Here is a 15,767-nt window from a genome sequence, read left to right as displayed (position 1 = left end):
ATGGTGGTGGCAGCATCATGCTTTGGAGATGTTTTTCAGTGGAAGGGACTGGGAGACTAGTCAGGATCGAGGGAAAGATGAACAGAGAAAAGTATAGAGAGACCGTTGATGAAAACCTGCTCCAGAGCACTCAGGACCTCAGACTGGGGGCGAAGGTTCACCTTCCAACAGGACAATGACCCTAAGCACACAGCTAAGACAATGCAGGAGTGGCTTCGGGAAAAGTCTCTGAACGTCCTTGAGTGGCCCAGCCAGTGCCCAGACTTGAACTTGATCGAACATCTCTGGAGAGACCTGAGAGGATCTGCGGGGAGAAGAATGGGAGAAACTCACCCAAATACAGGTGTGCCAAGCTTGTAGCGTCATACCCAAGAAGACTTGAGACTGTAATCGCCGCCCGAGGTGCTTCAGCAAAGGACTGAGCAATACTTACGCAAATGTGATATTTCACTATACTATAGAGAAGGATCATTTCTATGGCTTCTCGTCCACTGTTCAGATTCCAATTTCTTTCCCATGCGGACAGTGCTGTACATGTTTCAGCTTCTGTGGTAAGCATGGCTACTATCTCAATGTACAGGCCTGTCATGGTCATTTCTCTTTGATAGGTGTTTTGATCTTAGATCTTAGACTCTGTTATTTGTTCCAGTAGATATACAAGCTATACCACTAAAGTGAACCACCGACTGTCTGCGCAGAGCAGGAGATGTATCCCTCTGCACAGACACGGGGACAAGTCTCAAGTTCACAGTTTACAATATCAAAGCCTAGTTCTAGTTGTCGGAAACCTGTACTGGGGGGCATTGGCATGGGAGCTAGACCAGCTCTGCTCCTGCATGGGTCTCGGGGGTGTAAACCCAACCCTAGGTGTTTGTTGGTGTTGGCATTTAAGGAAGTGTTTGGCCCAGCGAGGGTGTTCCCTGTTGGGCTGTTTGTTGGCCCAGCCTGATCCTGAGAACCGTCTGGGGAGCGCGCTCAGTCCGTCTCTTCAAAGTGTCCAGCCCCCCAAGGAGGAAGTCCAGCCCAGTGCTGTTTGGAACAGGACGAGAACAGACAGACACACAGACTGACAGGAAGGAAGGTATTCCATGAACACGCAATGCTACCGTCCACCACACCCACCCTCGCCAGTCACCCACCCTCGCCAGTCACCCACGCCAATGGGGGGGATTCCAAAGGGCCCTCAGCCATTTGTTGTGATTTATTTCACATTTTAAACTGTCCTACAGCCAACCTGATCAGAACCAGCTGAGGTGAGATAGGATCTAGTTTCCTGTGTGTTACACACTGAAAGAAACCACTACACACACACATCTAAGAGAAGGCTGACACTGACACCCACCCACACCATGACATGAAATATAGCTGGAAATGTAAATACCTTTTGGTATAGGTTGTAAAGTTTGATTTAAAAATAAAAATTGTAGCTTGGATGATTTGTTTCCTCTGGCCCGTGTGCAGGTAGGCCTACAGAATGAGTGTGTACAGACCAGATACTGTAATCTACCGTTGAAAAATAAAGGAGAGCCGCACAACCTAGAAGCTCAGATGCAAAAATGTAATTTCCAACGTTTCGACAGACAAGCTGTCTTCATCAGGGTATAATGACGAACACTGCGGGGTGACTCGTTTATATAGTGTTAAGACACGCGGGTGTCTGTAATCATGGCCGGGTGAGGCCTAATATCATCGGTTAATTCTCATATTAAAAAAGCATACAAAAAACATAAATGGATAGCGTACGATCATAGATACAATTTTGCTACATAAGCCTACAAACATTTACAATAGCAAAATCACAATAATCACAAGAATGGCTTCAGATCAAAGTCTACGTTGAGACCGAAGGGAGCAAGGGTCTTTAAATTAAAGATCCAGGCAGCCTCTCATTTTAACAATAAATTGTTGAGGTCACCCCCCTCCTAGGGAGGGTGACATGTTCGATGCCCATATAACGTAGAGACGAAATCGAGTGGTTCGCTTCCAAAAAGTGGACCGCAACAGGGTGAGTCGAGTTTTTGCACGTAATGGTGCCTCGATGCTCAGAAATTCGTACTTTTAATTTGCGCTTTGTTTTACCCACATAATTTTTACCACAAGGACAAGTTATAAGATAAGTAACTACCTACACGTGATAACACCTTTGATTGGGATCGATTTCCCTGTTTGGGGGTGTTTGAAGGATCTACATTTATAAGTGCCATTGCATTGAGCACAGCCATTACATTTGTAGTTTCCATCCAGCAGGGGCGCAAATAGACGTTGTGCATTCTACTGTACAACCATTAACTGTATAGGACACCAGCCTTACCTTACCCAGCCTTACCTTACCCAGCCTTACCTTACCCAGCCTTACCTTACCCAGCCTTACCTTTGCATAACCCATTTCAATGTAAAATATTTAAGACACAGTTTTAACACAACACTGGATAGGCCTGTTCAATCAAGGGTCATGCTGTCTGCCTTACTTTGTCAAAGGTGTCCCTCAAATCAAGTCATCGTTCAGCGAACATTCAATATTACCAAGCTTATCTAGTTGCCTGATAACAAATGACATATTTGGTTAATTCATTGCCTGTCGAATTGAGGAGAGAATTCACATTGAACTGGAATGGAAGATGAATGTCAACTGTACCAGTTTTGACCACTAGAGGACACTGTTAAATTTGCTTTTCTCTGCGAAGCTCTAACTTCCACAGACGAAGGCCCTGTCCAGTAACAACTCCTATCTCACTACCCCCTAAGCACATGTATATTTCGGGGGCCAGGTGGAACTAACATAACCTCTCCCCGCTAGAAATTGTCAGTGTTTCATGTTGTTTGGATATCATATGTGTTTGATATTCGCTCGGGTAGTTTGATCCACCAGTATGTCGCAGAGTTTTTGAAACGTCTGTCCTGAAGTAGCCAACCGCAGCAATGTGCTCAGAGATGTTGTGTTGAGTTGCAGACATACTGGTTAACCATACTGAACTCTCATAGTATGCATAGTGTGTGGTTGACAGGACCTGTAGCATACTTTCTGTGTTTGATCTCTTGGCATGCAACCTCTGTGCCCCTCTGGTAAGTGATACTCAGGGACGTCAGTCAGTTGTGTAGCGATAGGCTACTCTACTGTGTTCCCTGCTGTAGAGATAGGCTACAGTGTGAGCTGGCTTCACATTGGTAGTTTGGGTCAAAGTTACAGGATATGGTACAATAAGGTGCAGGATAAGGTACAGGATACGAAGTTATTAGGATCTGTTGTGATTTGATCTGATGCCTAACTCCACCCACTACCCACTTCATGTAGAGCTCAGGTTTAAACCAAGTATTATCTGTGTACTGGCTGATTGGTGTGGCCACACTACTACTGTAATACAGTAGCCTAAATAAGGCCTCTCTCAGAGGGCCAGCAGCAGAGATAAGGCCTTGTCTCTCACAGCCCAGGGAGCCTAGGGCAGTATGGGTCAGTACAGGTCATCCTGTCAGCCAGCAGAGACTGATGGAGGGACTAATCCCACTGCTGTCATGAAGATGGATCAGATGAAAACACAAAACACTGTGGGCTCAGACTGACAGAGACAGGTTTTAAAGAAGACTTGAGTGACTGACACACATGCAGGCAAGCAACCACGCATGCACACACACATACACACACAATAAATAGGCATCAAGGGAATAGGAATTATGGGAATTAGGGTTGAACCATATTAGTTGGTTGATTTGAATAAATCAAATGGTACAGATTTGCAATCTATAAACAGTAGCTAAAACCAATAGCTATACTTACTCATTACACACACACACACACACACACACACACACACACACACACACACACACACACACACACACACACACACACACAAACACACACACGACACACAGATGGCCCCCCGGTCAGACCACAAGTGCCGTCTAACCTCTGCACCCTGCGGTGAGCTAGAACCCAGATTGCCAGTAAAAACGAGAGGATGCTTCATAGCTCAACTATTTGCTGGGTAAATGGAATGGGGTTGTGTGTGACCGAAAAATCACACTCTCACTGAGGCAGGCTGTGTGTGTGTGTGTGTATGTGTGTTGTTGTGTGTGGTGTGTGTGTGTTGTGTGTGTGTGTGTGTGTGTGTGTGTGTGTGTGTGTGTTGTGGTGTGTGTGTGTGTGTGTGTGTGTGTGTGTGTGGGTGTGGGTGTGTGTGACCTCAAACACTTCACACTCTCACTGAGGCAGGCTGCGTGTGTGTGTGTGTGTGTGTGTGTGTGTGTGTGGTGTGTGTGTGTGTGTGTGTGTGTGTGTGTGTGTGTGTGTGTGTGTGTGTGGTGTGTGTGTGTGTGTGTGTGTGTGTGTGTGTGTGTGGTTGTGAGGAGAGAGAGAGAGGTCCGCTGAAGAAGCCTCGGAGCTGAGAGAGCTCGGGAGCAGTATGAGGACAGGGAGAGGAGGAACAGAGCCTCATCTTAAAACTATGAACACGTCAGGTTTCCTCCTCTGTGGAAGTGTGGTTGTGTAAAGTTAGTGTGTAATGGAGAAAGTGAAATTGTAACTGCAATATGGTAGTTTGAGGTAAAAAAAACAACAGAACAACAACGTAGAAATGTATTTTAAATACAATGATAACTCAGAACGTTATTGTACAATACCATAACCAAGGGCTTTGAGTGTTATATAGATCTGATTTTACGGATATTTAATTTGACTGTATTGTAAACAGACATATATTTTTGGTGATTCATTATCTTTCACCCCTCAGAAAATACTGAGCAAATAAAACCAGCTGACACAAGTGTCACAGTTCGGTGCACGTCACGGTTCAATAAAAAAAAAAGTCAAATATGACACAGTAAAACCACAATCAATCAGAAATCTTGAAAAACATTTTCCAAGATAATACATAGTAAAATGAACAATGAATGATCAACAACGGACCATTTCAAATCTAAAACTCTGCTCTGAAATCCCGTATTCCATCTCACTACAGTAAAGTGTACTTAAGAGGTGTGAGAGTTGTTAGCTACCAAATCCAACCGACTTATCACACAAAAGCTAAGTGGAATCCTGCCAGGCCGATTAGGCTGTATGGCTCAAGACTAAACACATACAGAAGGACTTTAGCTTATGCGGAGAGACGAAAATGTAGATTGGAGAAGACAGACTGGGATCAGGGGTGTAGAGTGAAGGGGTGGAGGTCAACTTTCCTCCAAAGAGTGTCGGGCCAAATTGTGTGTCAAAAAAACCCGCTAAGGAGTAGAATAATCCGCCTGCTGGACCTTTACTCCCATGTGGGTGTTCGCGTTTATATTTTACAGACAATGTCCCTTTAAAAGCGCGGCGCGTCTGGAAAGCCCATTAGATGTGCATATAACATTTCCCCTGTGATTAATAGTTGATGAGGCAGAGTTGGTGGGGTTGGTCGCAGGGTACCCACATGTGGTCGCCAGAGCTCCTCCTCTGCAGGCTCGCGTTACACTCCATAAACTTGCCACTCTTTCCCACCTCTGCGTTTAAAAAAAGGAGGAGGGACCACTTGTCAGGAATATCTCAGAACTGTGAAAACAGCCAGCCCGGTCAGGAGAGTGTGTCTCTGTGTGTGTGTGTGTGTGTGTGTGTGTGGACGCAGGGGTTAGCCTAACACTTCTCGAGCAGCACAGCCAGTCAGATCACTTGTCCACTTGCCGGGTCGGGTTGTGTGCGTGTGAGTGCGTGTGAGGTGCTGCTCTCTACAACGTTACATATGCAAGACGGGGAGAGAGAGAGAGACCAACTTAACCAGAGGAAGGTGTCCATCCTTACACATTGGACCGAGGAGAGTCAACAAGCCACGGTCAGAAAGACAGACAGACAGAGAGAGAGAGTGACTTCTTCCAGAGTTGGATGTGCTGGGGAGATGATGTGCTTCTAAAATCAAAAAAGCTGAAGTGGATATTACCCCATATTGAGAGAACCAGAGAACACTCTGAAGGGACTTTCAGCTCTCAGCAAGGACTTCACTCCAGAAGTGTGTGAGGGAGTGTTTATTGTGTTTATCGCCATGGATCAGACAACCAGCAGCTGCATGCGGAGCGCCCACCCCGGCAGCCCCATCTGGGGGTGCGTGAGGAACCCTCACCCCGGAGCGGGGCTCCAGTCGCCCTACCAGCAGGCCCCCTTCTCCCTGCACCAGAAGCCTGAGTACCTTTCCTATACAGACTTCTCCACCTCCTGCCTGGTGCCCGCGTCCCACACCGCCTACCCCCGCGACGACAGACTTTACCAAGAGCCCCATGCGGGCTTCCAGAGGGCTGACTGGCAGTTCCCCCCCTGTGAGACGCGGGGCCGGGGGCAGGAGGCCTGTCGGGTGACGCCCGTGGCCGTGGTTGGTGGAGGAGTTGTGGGGGGCGTAGGGGGAGAGATGGACAGCACAGGTGGGGAGAGGCTGCCAGGGGCAGTGCCCAGGTGTCTGAAGGGGGAGTACTCGCCACAGAGCATGGCATCGGCCGACACAGAGAAGAAGAGCTCCAAGAGGAAGAGGGACGTAATAGGTGAGTCAATGATACGTCATGACGGGATCAGTTATGGTGTGCTGCTGGTAAATACCATGACTGAAAAGATGTGGGAAAAGACATGGGTGACCACTTCAGCAGGCCTACATAGCGTGCAAATTCAAGTCAAATGCCATGCAGAGACATAAATTAAAACATGATTCCCAGAGTTGACATTCATTTCGACAAACCCCTTTTTCCTCCTGAATATGCTCGACAGATGTGTTATTCTGCAGGGAAACTCTCACCAGACTACTTTACCAGTGGACCACGATACAGTATCACATTCACTAATGCCCCATGTCATTGCTGACAATGGGACGGAATCTCTGTATCTGTTTCCTCACCAAAAGACAGTCAACCGAGAGCCTCAACAGATAGGTATGCGAAAGGTGACGACACTTGGTGCTCAAGACACACTCCGAGTGGACCAGTTGCATCCTCTCATTGTTTGAGGGCACTTAAAATGTTGAAATGACTAATGCAACATCTACTGTAACTCTTTGTTGCATCCGCGTGTCCTTTGTTTCATTGAGTCGTGACGGGCTTTCAGGATACCGCAGGTATAAATCAAATGAGATGTTTTGTCAGCAAAATAAGCTTGGCGTATCTCATATTCTTATGATATATAGTATCACGGTCCACGATAGCAAATATATCATTAGATGTCTTTATAAGTACTACTATTAAAAGTATTAGAAGCTCCATGAACTATTCAATTTAATATCAACACCAACTGGCAACTTGTTAATTACTCGCAATTCCCCATTGATTATTGATGTAAACTTGTTACCGTAAGCAATGATATGACAACAAAAGACCAACGGATATTTCTTAAGTTTGGCTCGTAGGGAAAGACATTTAAGGAACTATGTTTAAATATCATGGTGATATTATACCGGTCACCAGAGTATTATTTCTGATGCAACACAAATGCAAGTGAAAGAATTCACTGGGAGAAAAAAATATGAATTTATGATTCAGTTCAGAGCCATATTCAAATTCTCAGTGAAGAGTTTAGTCTTCTAACTTAAAAAAAAAGAATTGTAATTGTTCACTAATCTATTCCTCTTATCTCATGTCATTCAGTGACAGGAAATCAAAACAAATTTCTAGTGCAGTAACTGATATCCATGAAGTGCTAATTCCTAAAAGTCACACTCTTTTTAATGACCGGCCATTTTAGTTAATGGCACTGGGAACTGTTTATATTTATTTTCTAGCTGTGGATATGTTATTGAAATATACTCCCAATTTCATGCCAGCTGAAAGAGAGGAAAAGTGAACCACACTTTTTTTCAGCACATCTGCTATAGGCATTCCCTTCAGCTTCCAGCCATGCTATGGAAGCCAAACTTTCAAACCTCTCTAGAATGGGGGACATTGTTTGAAGATAAATAAATGTATTACCTCCTCGATCAGTAATCGAGTGGCTACTGGCTATATTAGGATGGCCAAATCTAAAATGCAATACTCACTTTAGAATATCACTTAGGGCTTGAAGACATTATTCGATAAACGTGTCTAATGTGAGGTCTCCTTCATAGGGCAGCAGACATAGGCCTTAGGCACTTAATTGGAGAAATATAGATTTTTTCCCATTTCTTGTGTTACCTTATTGTAACTCTCCCTCACTCCAGTGAAAACATGCCAGACCACGTCTGGTAAAATCACTTGCCTGCAACCCCGCTTTTACATTCCTATCCATTGACATTTTCCTGTCATTAAGGTGTAACAGAATCTCCCACTGAACACATGCAACTTGGTTGACCACTGCATCGGCCCAGTATTTCATAGATGACCATTCAAACCCGCAATGAATCCTTTACCTAGTATTGGGAAAATACCCGTATTAAACTTTTACTGCAGTGGGCTAAATCAGCGTCATACAGAGTGGTTCTTGGTAGTCTTCAATCTACTTTGAAAGAAAAGTATACTGCTTTTTAAAAAAGCAGACACCTGTACCATGTCAGATATAGAGTTGAAATGTATTTAATTTTGAGTTTGCATCCCAATATTACACTTTATATACTTCACAGAAGACTGAAATATAACAAAATAGTTTGACCAGATTTTTGGCAGTTAATTTTTTTACATTTTTATTAATGATGAAATTTGAAGAAATTTGAATAACATTCCACCCATGTGGCAACTAGGTAATTTGACTGCAGGAAAGGGATCTATGGCATTGACACAATGCTACAGAATATAATAGCCTGGTCTCATAGACTAGACGTAACATAGTAAATGTAAATCCATGACACTCAAATTAGTATGATATGTCACGTTTGGTATGGTTACATAAGACATGAGGTTACTTAAGGCAAAAAAACAAAAGGAGGGTGTTCGAATCTCATCATGGACAACTTTAGCATTTTAGCTAATTCGCAACATTGCAACTACTTATTACTTTTTAGCTACTTTGCACCTACTGTACATAGCATGTTAGACAACCCTTGCTAACTCTAACCTTTACCCTTTTAGCTAAGACTCCTAACCTCAACCCTAAACCAAACCCCTAGCCTAGCTAACGTTAGCCAGCTAGCTAACATTAGCATTAGCCACCTAGCCACCTAGCTAACATTAGCAACAACAAATTGGAAATCGTAACATATCATACGGTTTACAAATCCGTAACATATTGTACAAATTGCAATTCGTAACATATCCTACAAATTCTAATGCATAGCATATCATAATAAATGGAGTGTCTTGGATTTACATAAAGAATACTACAAAATGCTCTGAGGCCAGGTTGTATACAAGCATATAGCTAGCTCTAAGACATGGTGATGGATTCACCTTCATTCATACTTTCAACCGTTTCAAAAGGTTCAACCTCTACTGATGTGCAGATTATTACATGTTTTGGCTGAAGGAATGTCAGGTCTATCTACAGGTTTTAATACATTTTATAAGCCATCGTGTAAGAACTAGTTTAGACAAGCTCTGTTTCATCTAAATCAAGCAAGGTAAGGTATAATGCGTCTGTATTTATCCAACTCCATTACAATAGTGCTGCAATTTGAATAGTGAACACTTAAATGCTTTTAATATTATACTTATCATAGCCAGCCATTTAACTTTATTGAACCTTGTTGTGCTAATACTGAAACGTGTGAGAGCCTGTTATGTAACTATTTGTATTTAGAACAGGTTTATAGTGCTGCTAAACATATGAACATTGCAGGGTGATTTTAATCCATTAGCCTGACCAACATCATTGTTAACTTATCAACTTTATAATAACTTGTCTCAACACTTTCAGTAAGAACTTTAATATACATATTAGCACTCCGCTATGAAACATATTTCAACATTTTTACTGTGAAGAAAAAGATCTTGGAGATACATGTGTTTTATTACGTTCATAAACCTTGGCACCCACTTTAATACACCAACTAATCACGTCGTCAATTAAACAGTCCTTTTCATTTCTGTTTGAGTCTGAAAACCCACTTGTTTACAACGGGCTTAATTCAGTGTTTAATTAAGACAAATTACTTTTGCACCATCTCCCAGAAATGCCAAATGCTGTTTGTGTTACGGCGTCCCGCTGGGTGCAGGAGTTGCTCCCCTCCAGTTTACGGGCTCTGGCTGTGCAGGATATTTATTGGGGCCTGTTTAGTGAAGGCCAGTGTGTGTGCCATTTAAATCTGTCCTGCCAGGTGTTCAGCATGCTAAACCTGCTCTCTACTCAGTTCCTCCTCACCAGGCCAGAGTCTAGCAGCATACGTAGAACAAGTTTCCCTTATCTGGGTTTTAATTATGATAATACAGCGTTCTCAATATGAGGCATTATAGACCACAGGTTGGTAGGTTGGTCTCTCTGAATGGGAGTCTTGGCTGCGGGAAGATGTTTTGGGTTGGGGGTACCCCTACTTCCCATGGCTATGCACACGCAAGGCAAAGACGCATGCAAACACACACATGCGAGCACACACTGAAGGACACGGCACATGTGCACACACACACAGTGTGTCTGATGAAGGACGCGTGCACATGTGCACACACACATGTGCACACACACACATATGCACACACACACACACACACACACATGTGCACACAACACACACACCCACACACATGTGCACACAACACACACAAACACACACACACACATGCACACACAACCACACACACACACACACACACACACACACACACACACACACACACACACACACACACACACACACACACACACACACACACACACACACACACACACACACACACACACACACACACACACACACACACACACACACACACACACACACACTGGAGTCTGGATCTGCCCAGTCCCATCTGGACCAGGCGCTGCAGTTAATTTCACGTCCTGGCTCACGCTCTGGCAAGTACAAAGCGAAACTTCTCACTTTGACAAATTATTTTTTTTAAATTCGAGATTACATCAGCAGCTAGTGTCGCTACCTATGCAGAATTGTTACCTAGAATCATTCCATTTAATATAAAGTTGAGATTTTTAACAAGGAATTATTAAATGTCTTTCATGTACAGTATTTTCTATCCTAATATACTGTACATTTTACAATAGCCTTCATATTCCCTGTCATACAAATTTGTCATACAAACTTTATTAACCTATAATGAGACTAAATCAATAAACACAATGCACACATATATGAATACCGTGGTAATTACAGCACATGCTTTCATAATTACTCTTTCCTATGCTCTGCTACACGGGTGAGAAGGCATCCTATTTTCCAGAGGCTGGCGGGGCTGACAGCTTGTGTGTGAGTTACTGTGCCACGGCCCTCAGCCTCCTCTCCTCTGGCCCACGAGGGGAAGTCTTCCCATCTTCCCAGAGATGCACACGCTTGAGCCCGACAAATCCCCACCTTTGTTCTTTTGTTAGAGGGTTTAACGATGTTCCGCTGCATTCCTCTCTAACTCAAGCCCTCTGCCTCCTGGTTAGGTGGCCCCTGTTGCAGGGCAAAGGAGCGTTGACTTGACTGCGGCACTGGTGGTTAGGGAGGTAACTCAGTGAGTGGGACTTCAGGTCAGTGTGGTCACGGAGGTCTCACGTAGGGTGTTGTTCCGGTCGCTCTCTGAGTGTACGACTAGAGCCTCGAAAGACTTGTTGGTCGACCTCTTCGTTGTGAAACGGCCTAGTACCAGACAGACAAACCACTCAACTTGTGTCCAAATTCAGTTCAAAACCAATATACACGGCAAGACATTGCAGGCCTAAGTGGTACTCCTTCAACACATAAATGCAGGTATAGATGTAGGATCTTAATTTGATCACTCATCTGCTGATGAGAACTTTCCTGCGAAGCAGCAAATGCAAACTTGTAGTGTATTTGAGTTTAAAAAAGGCTTCTAAAGTTTGAAATGTGCACTTTGAAATTTCAGACTTTATTTGCCCTAATAGAAAATGTATCAACCCCTTCAAAAATGTCCATTAATTATAATCCACATAATAATTCACATTTCCTGTTGCTGAAGGATTATTTTCCTGGTGTGGCAAACTGGCGTGCACGGAATTTTACAGAATTATTTCTCAACACTACTGCATATCATAGCATAGGCTAATCACACAGTGCTAATGAAATAACAATTCTCTCCTCTTCTGATGTCCTCCAGATATCCAGGACTCCAACTTCAAGGTGGACTCTAACTGCAAAGCGAGGAAAGAGCGTACAGCGTTCACCAAAGAGCAGCTCCGGGAACTGGAGGCAGAGTTCACCCACCACAACTACCTGACCAGACTGCGTCGCTACGAGATCGCCGTCAACCTGGACCTCACAGAGAGACAGGTAATGAAGATCATCAAACCTGAGTCAAAAGAAAAAATACTTTAAAGTACTACTTAAGTAGTTTATTGTGGTATCTGCACTTTACTTGACTATTTATACTTCACTATATTCCTGAAGAAAATAATGTACTTTTTACTCCATACATTTTCCCGGACACCCAAAAGTACTCGTTACGTTTTGAATGCTTAGCAGAACAGGAAAATGGTCAAATTCAAGCACTTATCAAGAGAACAACCCTGGTCATCCCCACTGTCTCTGATCTGTCAGAATCACTAAATACACATGCTTCGTATGTAATGATGTCTGAGTGTTGGAGTGTGCCCCTGGCTATGCATACATTCAACAACAAAAAATTATTATAATAATGGTGCCGTCTGGTTTGTTTAATTTAAGGATTTTTAAATGATTTATACTTTAACTTTTTCTTTCGATACTTAGGTATATTTTTGCAATTACATTTAATTTTGATACTAAAACCAAATACTTTTAGACTTTTGCTCATGTTGTATTTTACTGGGCGACTTTCACTTTCACTTGAGTCATTTTCTATTAAGGTATCTTTACTTTTACTCAAGTATGACAATTGGGTACTTTTTCTACCGCTGGCATCAAGCGCACAACACCTACACCAGAATGTTTCTACACAATGACAGTATTTAGTGATCTACAAGCATACATTTTTCCCAAGGAATAGAAAGAAGAGGTCTATGAAAAAAGCGGATGTTTTCAGCTGATTGCCTGACAAATAAGAGAACAGCCTGTTGATTGGATGAGAATATGTGATTTAAAGGGTAATATTATTAACTACAAATTATTTTTTTAAACGGACTTATATTTAACAATGCTCTTGATATAGAGAGCTGGAACATAGTTGAGTCTCTGCAGCCTACAACTACTGGCTCAGTTCGTTTCTTGTTAATTAGCACTCATCCTAATAGGTTACCAACCGGAGCAGGGGACGTTTGAAGCCTTCCTTTGTGTTTGGGCAGCAGATCTTAGAACCTGGTGAGACAAGGCAAACATTTGTAAGGACTTGGCAGTCTCCTCTGTTCCTCTCCCCATTTCCAGCCCCTGTCCCCACTCCCCACTCCTCCTAACGAGCCCATAGTTTCTCAGTGACCGCAAATAGCCTGCTCTAAGATGAATTTCCCAGGCCTCTGGTGCTCAAAGCCAGCTAGGTCCCAACCCTACACTCCGGGCTCTGAGTCCCATTGCAACTCTGGCTCAATAATTCTTTATGATTTTTCCCGACACATCCTACACATCTTGGCAGACTGACGTTCCTTCAGTCACGAGTGGCAGACAGTATCAGACGAGGGGATAGTCTTCATAAAAATAGTGTGGGAACAGATTAGTCTGTCCCAGTGTTGCCGTGGGGAATGCTGAGAGGGATGCGCGGAGGTCAGGCACTGCCCTCCCCTGAGCATGTGGATCCAGTCGACACAGGATAGCGACTGACTGGGTCCAAGGAAATGATGTCATAAGTCATGTCAGTGATATTGTAGAATGATCCAGAGAGCTCATTAGCTACTGCAACCTACATATGGATGCTGTCTGATGACAACCTCTCATCTACAAATCGGATACCTTTCAGGAAATGGAAGAAAAGTGGCATATTTGCCCACTAATGAACATACAATTATGAAATTTCAGAAGCTATTTTGAACCCATTTTATTGGTCCTAGAGTGATGAAATGTACAGAGTACATACGACTTTTTTGAAAGTCGCTGCTTTCAAAAAAATCGAAACAAAAATTGAGTTACAAGGTCTTCATCAGACAGAGACGATATGATACTGACTTTAACTGTAATCCAAACCTAAATTCATACTTTACACTGAGACTGCACGCGCTTCACAAGCACCAAAAAGAAACACCCACCTGAATGATGTACTGAACTGGTGTGAAAAGTTGTGGGATTGTGCTTATTTATAATAAACATTACGATATGAACATATGGAAAATGATCAGAACAAGCTCACTCGGTATCCCAAACAATACATATATCACTATGTAGAAAATGTAGTGACACTTCCTGTTTATGTCCTGTAGGTGAAGGTGTGGTTCCAGAACAGAAGGATGAAGTGGAAGAGAGTGAAAGGGGGACAGCCTGCTTCCCCTAACGATCTGGAGACAGACGACATAGACTCTGCTGCCTCACCCAGCTCAGAGTGAACACATAGAGAGGAGAGGAGGCCCTCAAACACCAACTGGACATCCATAGAGAACACAAGACATCCTATAATATCCCTGGAGAGTCAGCTGCTGGAACAAAGCATTTCTAGAGACTTTGTACGCAGTCTGAACCCCAGTGTGTTTGCGATTGTAAATACTGTAGTGCTCTGTCTGCCAATGTCCAAAGTCTTTTTTTTTTTACTTCTCTGTCAAATGAGGACAATATTAGATCTAACTTCAAAGGGGTTGTAACATTTTCTGTATTCCCTACAATCTAACTCCTGGAGCATTGACTGCGCTGGAGTAGTGCAATAAACAAACGAAGGAATGGCTCAATTTTAGCTAGTTGCAGAGTTTATCACCCTTCCCAGGTGAGCGCTTGCTGCTCAGTGATGACATGCCAGGTCTGCGATTGGATTTTGTTCGAGGTCATCTCCTCAGTTCTCGCATCGTAATCATGGCCTTCGACGCTTCACTACAGCCACCTGCAGACACTCAAACCGTTTCAGCGTTGCCAAGCCTTAAGTGCCCCAAAATCTGATTGTATTCAAAGTTGTGTTGTCAGGTTTTTCCTAGAATACACTTTTTTTTGTACTTTTCTTCTTTCTTTTTTTTTACATTTGAATGATATTGATAAAACACAGATGTTGCCATTTGAAATCTGCAAAAATTAATAAATCATAAAAAATAAACATTGATAATTTCTTCCAAACCAGCCACATGTGAGTTATGAAGTGACAGTGCATGGAGCTTCTTGGCACGACTATAGGACATAGCCCATGCTTTGGCATTGACAGGTAACTGTCTGCAGACGTCTGTCTCTATCGCAACTGTCCTTTCTTTCTTTTCCTGTCTGTGTGCGTGCCTGAGAGTGTGTGTGAGAGAGAGAGAGCTGCACCTGCAATAACATCTGCAAATCTGTGTACGGTAACAAATAAACTTTGATTTGATTTGAGAGAGATGGACAGAGAGAGACACAGCGAGAAAAAGAGAGATAGAGAGAAATACAAAATACGGCTGCCCCTAAAAAGCAACTTCTTGTTTTGAAAATGGCTTATGTGGCATCGATATAAGTCAGAAACCTTTATTCTAGTGTCAAAATGTACTTCAAAGTGAAAATAGGATCATTTTGGTCATAAAGTCAGTCTCGTCCAAAATGGAGATTTGCGAGATGATAGGAAACATTTTATGTCACAGAATGAAGGGTACCGTAAGAGTTTTCCATGGGTTGGGTTTATTTCAATCCTGCTTACAGCTGGCAGCACCCAAGTATCATCAATTTGGAGCGCAGTTGCACACGACCTGA

General features: G+C 43.1%; 1 protein-coding gene across 1 annotated transcript; it reads left to right on the top strand.

Moving 5' to 3' along the window:
* Nucleotides 1–5,530: 5,530 nt before the first annotated feature.
* On the top strand, nucleotides 5,531–15,153 carry LOC111967682 (homeobox protein MOX-1-like). The gene is made up of 3 exons (XM_023992918.2): nucleotides 5,531–6,495; nucleotides 12,115–12,287; nucleotides 14,339–15,153. The coding sequence occupies exons 1-3, from the start codon at nucleotides 6,006–6,008 to the stop codon at nucleotides 14,459–14,461; spliced, it is 786 nt and encodes a 261-aa protein (XP_023848686.1). The 5' UTR covers nucleotides 5,531–6,005; the 3' UTR covers nucleotides 14,462–15,153.
* The last annotated feature ends 614 nt before the right edge of the window (nucleotides 15,154–15,767 follow it).

The sequence above is a fragment of the Salvelinus sp. IW2-2015 genome, linkage group LG8 (assembly GCF_002910315.2).
Source record: "Salvelinus sp. IW2-2015 linkage group LG8, ASM291031v2, whole genome shotgun sequence".
In the NCBI taxonomy this organism is placed as follows: Eukaryota; Metazoa; Chordata; class Actinopteri; order Salmoniformes; family Salmonidae; genus Salvelinus; species Salvelinus sp. IW2-2015.
The sequence above is the reverse complement of the archived record's forward strand: the minus strand, read 5'-3'. Positions and strand labels throughout refer to the sequence as shown.

Bases quoted from the DNA above. Each gene is read 5' to 3' on its own strand.
- LOC111967682 (XM_023992918.2), top strand. From the start codon at position 6,006: ATGGATCAGACAACCAGCAGCTGCATGCGGAGCGCCCACCCCGGCAGC. The intron at 6,496-12,114 runs GTGAGTCAATGA...GATGTCCTCCAG, and splicing joins GAGGAAGAGGGACGTAATAG to ATATCCAGGACTCCAACTTC. The intron at 12,288-14,338 runs GTAATGAAGATC...TATGTCCTGTAG, and splicing joins TGGACCTCACAGAGAGACAG to GTGAAGGTGTGGTTCCAGAA.